This window comes from the organism of the source record quoted next, unplaced genomic scaffold (genome assembly GCF_019419815.1).
Source record: "Pyrus x bretschneideri cultivar Hongxiangsu unplaced genomic scaffold, Pyrus_bretschneideri_v1 Contig33, whole genome shotgun sequence".
NCBI classification, from domain to species: domain Eukaryota; kingdom Viridiplantae; phylum Streptophyta; class Magnoliopsida; order Rosales; family Rosaceae; genus Pyrus; species Pyrus x bretschneideri.
The window spans coordinates 4430786-4438413 of record NW_025999646.1 but is presented as its reverse complement, the minus strand read 5'-3'; the positions used below and the strand labels follow the sequence as shown (position 1 = coordinate 4438413).

General features: G+C 36.5%; 1 protein-coding gene across 2 annotated transcripts; it reads left to right on the top strand.

Annotated features, from left to right (window-relative positions):
- The first annotated feature begins 1579 nt into the window (after nt 1-1579).
- On the top strand, nt 1580-6541 carry LOC103948208 (calcium permeable stress-gated cation channel 1). Of its 2 annotated transcripts, none has more exons than XM_009359206.3 (12): nt 1580-1917; nt 2496-2840; nt 3062-3217; nt 3378-3513; nt 3796-3897; nt 4057-4179; nt 4285-4365; nt 4450-4790; nt 4876-5121; nt 5220-5544; nt 5642-5875; nt 5958-6541. In XM_009359206.3, exons 2-12 carry the CDS (start codon nt 2527-2529, stop codon nt 6216-6218), a joined length of 2319 nt encoding a protein of 772 aa, XP_009357481.1. In that variant the 5' UTR covers nt 1580-1917; nt 2496-2526; the 3' UTR covers nt 6219-6541. The 2 variants fall into 2 exon arrangements, with proteins under 2 accessions (XP_009357481.1, XP_048447240.1); XM_048591283.1 differs by having other exon boundaries at nt 1580-1996.
- Nucleotides 6542-7628: the final 1087 nt, after the last annotated feature.

The following is a 7628-nucleotide window of genomic DNA, read 5'->3' as shown; positions in this document are numbered from 1 at the left end:
TCTAACGATGTTACTTGATGTCATATTGCTAAAAAAAATTATATACATATACCAACAACTATGAGAGTGCGTAACCACAATTATCTTTTCTTTTGGGGATTTGGTGTGATTGTGACATTTATTGGGTCCTTGTTGAGAGAATTCAAAAGGGATATGATATCTACGCATCAATTTTTATTTCTCACACATTTTTCTAATTTTAGGTTGTCGGATCAGATGAAATGAAGAATATCAACATATAGAAATTAACAAGGAATATGTGAGAAAAAAAAATGATGTGTGAATAACACATTCCATTCATAATCCATTCGTCCATTTCTTGGAATCCTGTCACACTCCAAAAGTCACAACTGCGTAATAGTATCCGATCCGTTGCAGCCGGTCTTAACCAACGGTGTCCGAGCTGTCTTCAGTGTACTTGTCCACACGGCGCAGCAAACGCTCAATTCACGGAGTCGCGACACATCATACAAATCAATCAAAAACAAAAGTTTACCTTTTCTAAAAACAATAAGAAATTAATAAAAAACAAAAACAAATCAATAAAAAAACAAATGGGCCCAAAACAACCGAGGACGCTTTTATTTTGGTGGCAAAATATCATTGTCCTTACGCACGCAGACCTAATTGCTTCTATTTTTTTTATAACTATATATTTAGCAAGAAAAACGAATTTGAATTACATTACTGTTGTTTTATTGTGAGATTAAACTCATTCTCTCATTCTTATTATGGATAATAATATTTGTTAAAGAAAATATTATTTGGCACCAATGCTATTAATTTATTAAAAAAATAATAAATAATAAATAATCGTTCATCCCAAATCCTTTTCTTTTTTTTCGAATAGAAAATTTTATTATTTCCAATGGAAAATAAATTTTATTAGGTGAAATTTAATATTATTACACAACAAATTTACTCACAATGTCCACTTTTACTTGTATCTAAGTTCAACAAAAATAGTTTCCAAAAAAAAAAAAAAATGTTTTCAACAAAAATAACCAACAAATCTAACGAAATTCTAACATAGAAAATCCGCTCAAACAACTATAAAGCTTGAACCACGACAATTAAGCACGATTTTATGCAAAGCTTGTAAAACCCCGAACAATCAAAACAATAAATTAACATGTAACACTAGCTAAATTAGTAAAACCTGAAGTGGTGTCGAACTTAATATATTTAGCTTGATAAAAAACTATAACTCATGACTGATACGCATAGTATAAGGCCGTTAACGAACATGTTTAACACCAAAAAAGAAAATTTTCCTTCTTTTGTGAGAGTCACGCTACAAATGCGCAACCCTACCCTAATCTTTCTCTCCCGTAACGATCATTAATCTGCAACCTACTCATTTTTGGTGGGAGTCCAACAGCCCCAACAAGCTTCCAATCCTATTGGCCCGTGCTTCCACCCTCACCAAACCGCGCGTGAGCACCGCCTTTCGCCATCGTCCGATCCAGATACTCACCGAAAAGTAGCCGTTGGACACCACACTGTGACACACACCCCCTTGCCGACACCGAAACTTAAGTAAAGCGACGTTATTAATACATGTTTTTGACTAAATCCAGAAATCCACACAACAAAAAGTAAAACCGAAGCCGACCAAGAACCTTCAAAAACCCACCACCCTCCTCCTCTCTCTCTCTCTCTCTCTGTCTCTGTGTGGAATTTGCCTGTCCACGAAGGAATGCGATTACTGCAGTTTGATTTCCCACTTATGTGTTAATTTTCTCAGTGGCTGTGATTCAAAGGTGGAGACTTTGCGGTGGAAGCACGTTCACAGTAGCGTGAGTTCTTGGGTTTATTGGAAGGAGGGAGAAAAGAAAGAATTATGCTTTCTTTAAGTGAAATTTGAAGCAATTCGATCACGTTCTGATTCGACTTCCCCGATCCATAAAAACCCTGGTTTTTATTCTTTCCTAAGTTCATTATTTCTTCAGATTTAGGGGGTTTTAGCAGCCAAATTGTGAAGTTAAATCTCGAGGTTAGTAGCCTTAAGCATGCTTAATTTATAGTTACTGTACCTGTTGGTAATTGTATGGAATTTTTTGCAGCTATAGTGTAATTTCGCCGTGCTTATCGAATAATTATTTAATTAATTAATTTCTTACTTGTTTGTAGTTGTTTTAAGACTCACTTTCATGGAAAATATGGGATCGGGAACTGTTTTCAATTTATGGTGTTTGATACAGAGGCTGTATAACGCGAAAGAACGACGGAAATATTTTGATATAGTAGCCTTTTATTCGTAGATGCGTTATTGTTGCATATGAATAGTTGTCTGATTAGAATAAATTGTTACCATTTTGGCTGGATTGGATTGCTTTGCAATTTCGTAAAGTCCAGTGGTTCCAGGTTGTGAGAAATTGTGTTCATGGTTTCTTTTTCTCTGTGGCTTTGTGCTTTCATATTGGTTGTGGCATATGATATTCATTTGTGTGGATACTGTTTTGTTAACGTTAATGGTAATACTCGTTTTACAGGTTATTGCATTGTTGTTTGTGGGCGATATAAATGGCTACACTTGGAGATTTAGGGGTTGGAGCGGGCATCAATATTCTCAGCGCGCTCATTTTCTTTCTGGTGTTTGCCTTTCTTAGGCTTCAACCCCTCAACGACAGGGTCTACTTTCCCAAATGGTATTTGAAGGGATTAAGGGAGAGTCCCACTCATTCTGGCGCGTTTGTGCGCAAGTTTGTCAATCTCGACTTCAGGTCATACTTAAGGTTCTTGAATTGGATGCCAGCTGCGCTGAGGATGCCGGAACCAGAGCTTATTGATCATGCAGGATTAGATTCTGCAGTTTACTTGCGGATATACTTGATAGGGTATGCTGCATTAATTCTCCTATTTCTTCGTTATGCTTGCTACTCATAGTCTTTGCTGTGATAGTATGTTAATATTATGTTCCGCTTGTATTTCTAATATGATTCCTCGCTTCCAAATCACCGAAACTTGTTCTGCTTTAACTAAACACTACCCAAATTTTCGCTTGTAAATATAATTTGTTAGCTGATGTTTATTGCTCTATTCTCTTTTATTCTTGCAGGCTTAAAATCTTTGTTCCTATAGCACTCCTTGCATGGGCTGTTTTGGTACCGGTCAACTATACAAATATCACTTTGGATCTAGAAAAGATAAAGAATGTTACTTCAAGTGACATTGATAAGCTCTCAATTTCAAATGTCCCAGATGAATCGCCCAGGTTAGAAACCCCTCTTTCTTGCTTATCCTTCTTAAATTGTCATTTTTAGATGCGTATGATAATTTTTCCTGCCTTTAGAAGTATGTCATTTCTGTACCAAGCATGAGTCGTTTTATATATTTGGACAAGATAATAAATAATAATGTCATTTGTATTTCAGATTCTGGAGTCATATAGTGATGGCCTATGCCTTTACCATTTGGACATGCTACGTGCTGCTGAAGGAGTATGAGAAAGTTGCCAATATGAGGCTGCATTTTCTTGCAGCAGAAGAACGCCGACCAGATCAGTTTACGGTGAGATTGACTATGTGCTCGGTTTATTTGTTCAGATTATCGTATTAGACTTTAAAACATATAACTATGAAAATAAAACATTTGATGACTTAAACATTGTTGGGAGTTAGTACTGTGGTACCTTCGTGTTTCAAACATTGGAGGTCATGTGGCTGCTTTGATTTCCTTTTTTAGAATATTTTCTGTGATGCAATTGCTTTGTAGTGATGTCAAAAAGAGAGGACAAAACAACTCTGTAAGCCCGTGTTCAGGTACCAAACTTATGGCTTTGTTTTTCCACAGGTCCTTGTTCGAAATGTTCCACCAGATTCCGACGAATCTACAAGTGAGCTTGTGGAGCACTTTTTTCTTGTCAACCATCCAGATCACTATCTTACACATCAGGTTTGTTTCTGAAATAAGAGAACATTATCATGCATTTTAAATTTAGCTTAGTGTTTATAAATACTTCGTTTTTCTCGTGTTTCTGTGTGGTTTAAATAGATAGTATAAATTTGTGAAACATCTCGACCTAATTAACCCCATTCTGAATATTACATGCAGGTGGTATACAATGCCAACTCACTTGCGAAATTGGTAAAGAAGAAGAAAAAGATGTTGAACTGGCTTGTCTACTATCGAAATAAGCTTTCTAGAAGTAAAACCGCAACAAGACCCTTAAAGAAGGTACTTCAAATGCGCTCATGTGTTAGAAACTAATATGTTTCCAGTGTTCAGAGCTACTTATTAATTTCTGATTTAACCTGTGTATTGTGTATATGTTAATAACAGACTGGTTTTCTTGGGCTCTGGGGAAAAAAAGTTGATGCAATTGAACATTATGAAACTGAGATTGAGAAATTGACAAATCAAGTAAGTACAATTCCTTGAGTTCCTAGTCAAATCTCTACTTCTCCAGGAGGTTGATTCAAATGCATTTTTCTTCTTTTTTCTCAGATAGCTGAAGAAAAAGAGAGGGTTGCTCATGATCCGAAGTCTATCATGCCAGCTGCCTTTGTTTCCTTTAAAACTCGATGGGGTGCCGCTGTTTGTGCACAAACTCAGCAATCCAGAAACCCAACTATTTGGTTAACCGAGTGGGCTCCAGAGCCACGTGATGTATATTGGCCAAACCTGGCAGTTCCATATGTACAACTCACAGTCAAGAGGCTTATTATGGGTGTGGCATTCTTTTTTCTCACCTTCTTTTTCATGATCCCCATTGCAATCGTACAGTCTTTTGCAAGCCTCGAGGGAATTGAGAAAGCAGCTCCATTCCTAAAGCCCGTTGTAGAAGCGTGAGTTGTTTCATCCTCGAAATTTTTAGCCTAGTTTCTAGTTTTTGTTATTACTATTACTAATATCCCCTTGATTGATATGCAGGAAATTCATTAAGTCAGTCATTGCAGGTTTTCTACCCGGAATTGCGCTGAAGTTATTTCTAATTTTTCTACCAAAGATATTGATGATCATGGCGAAATTTGAGGGCTATCCATCTAAGTCTTCTCTTGAACGGAGAGCAGCATCGAGATACTATCTCTTCTCTCTGGTGAATGTATTCCTTGGGAGCATTATTGCTGGAACTGCATTTGAACAGCTAGATTCTTTCATTCACCAATCAGCAACCGAGTACGTAATCCTTGAAGATAATTTTTTTTTAATATGTTGTTCACCGTCTCTTATCTTGGTTCAGATCATGAAAATGAAGTATTATTGTATTTTCGCAGGATTCCAAAAACAATTGGTGTTGCTATCCCAATGAAAGCAACTTTCTTTATCACGTATATAATGGTTGATGGATGGGCCGGTATTGCTGCAGAGATTTTGATGTTGAAACCGCTGATAATATACCACTTGAAGAATTTCTTCCTGGTGAAGACTGACAAGGATAGGGAGGAGGCCATGAATCCAGGAAGTATTGGTTTCAACACCGGAGAGCCTCGTATTCAGTTATATCTCCTACTCGGCCTTGTGTATGCTACGGTGACACCAACCTTACTTCCGTTCATAATAATTTTCTTTGGCCTGGCTTATGTGGTTTTCCGTCATCAGGTAAAAAGTTGGCATCAAATTATACTTCCGTTCTAATAGTTATATCTTTTGTTGTAGGATATTTTTAACCTCTGTCTTTTTTATGCTCCACATGCAGATCATAAATGTGTATAACCAGGAGTATGAGAGCGCTGCGGCATTCTGGCCTGATGTCCATGGTCGTATTATCACTGCATTGATCATCTCACAACTCCTCTTGTTTGGGCTGTTGAGTACAAAAAAGGCTGCTCAGTCAACGCCGTTTCTCATTGCGCTTCCAGTACTGACCTTATGGTTCCATAGGTATTGCAAAGGTCGTTTCGAACCTGCATTCAAGAGATACCCATTACAGGTATGTAGGCATTTCCCTTGTCTTTGTAATCTGCTCATCAAAATTATCATCATTGTTTAATTCTTTATTTTTCGGTGTATAGGAAGCAATGATGAAAGATACACTGGAACAAGCAAGAGAACCGAACTTGAATTTGAAAGGCTATCTTCAGAGCGCGTATATCCATCCGGTTTTCAAGGAGTGTGACGACGAAGAAGACCATGAATCGTTTGAAAAGGGTGAAACTGAGAGCGTGATTGTGGCCACAAAACGGCATTCCCGGAGGAACACCCCAGCGCCTAGCAGAATGACCGGTGGATCCTCGCCGACAATGCCTGATGTTGAAGAACTTGCACAGCCGTAAATTCCAAGTTGGAAACGTAGATGTTAGCTGTAAATTTGACCAGTACAGTGTCTGTACGAGTGGAGGATAATGGCGTTGTAAATCAAAAGAGCTGATAACGATGCACCGGGAGGAAGGAGAGAGAGAGTCCCGAGTTTTTGTTGCTCGTTGTGCAAAGGAAGAAGACGAACGGGAAGACTGTAGGACAATGTAGTTTGGTTTTTGCAGCGTCTTTTTTGTGTTGACATATTGTGTAGTTCGTGAAATTATGCTTTTTGAAATGGTTTGTATATTGACAGATGTTAGTTGAAATATCATGGAAGTGAAAGGAAGCGTTTTCTTTACGTAACAGTGCAGTAAACATGTAACTTATGATTCACCCGCTCCCAGGCAAACAAAACCCAAAACTAACAGGAACAAAAACCATGCTGACGATGTGGAGTAGGGTTGTCTCTAGTTTTTCTATCCTTCATTTTCCTCTTATTTGAACGGTTACGGTTAAATTATGTCAATATTTGGTGTTAATTTTTTAGTAATCATAAGAAGACAAAAAAACAATATGTGAAGAGAGAGGAGGGAAGGGGATGAGAATAGGATCAGAGAGAATCCTACTCCTTTTGTAATGTGTAAGTGATGCAATATGCGAGAAATTCTTGTATATTCTAGTTTTTAACTGGTAGAGTTAGATTATTGTATTTTTTGAGCAAAGATTTAATGATTAAAAGCGCCAGGGTAAACAATACTTATAATAGAAAAATTATAACAGTTTTGTGTCATTGGATGTGGAACATACACACTGGTTATCTTGTTTGGAAGTACTTTTTAAATGATTGAAATTGTTTTTGTTGAAAATGTTTTTTGAACTAATCATGGAGAAGCACTTCTTGGAAACAGCACATAATTAGTGCTTTTTGCAGAAAACACTTTAAGTGTTTTTAGAACCCACAAACATTTTCTCTAAAAACTCTTTCTAAACGTGTTCATTTTTTTTTTTTTTTTGGTAAGCATAGTATCAAAATGCTATATATGTTAATTAATGTTTTTTTATATATTTCTTTTACAGTTTGTATCTATCCACTTCTTAGTGCTGTATTGCCTTAACGGTCAAGGTACTTGAAACTTTATATTTTTTTATTGGAATAGACTAGAATGTCGTTTTCAATAAAAATAAACATTTAATTCGTACACGTGCTTATCTCTCATGATTTCTACCTCTTATATAAAAAAGTTTTCAGTGTACCGAAAAAACGGGTCAGTACATTTTTTTTAAATGTCCAACCAATTATATTATTACGCTTAATGTACCAAATTGTGTTTCAGCATATTAAAAATTTCTCTAATTAAATGAGAGATTTTTCAGTTTACATGAAAAATAAATCAGTATACCTATCGTAATATAAAATATAAACACTAAGAAAAAAAATGTGGCGT

What these genes read in the sequence shown, in the direction of transcription:
- LOC103948208 (XM_009359206.3), top strand. Translation starts at nt 2,527, where the DNA reads ATGGCTACACTTGGAGATTTAGGGGTTGGAGCGGGCATCAATATTCTC. An exon ending in TTGCGGATATACTTGATAGG is followed by an intron (nt 2,841 to 3,061) that starts GTATGCTGCATT and finishes TTATTCTTGCAG; the next exon opens with GCTTAAAATCTTTGTTCCTA. An exon ending in ATGTGGTTTTCCGTCATCAG is followed by an intron (nt 5,545 to 5,641) that starts GTAAAAAGTTGG and finishes CTCCACATGCAG; the next exon opens with ATCATAAATGTGTATAACCA.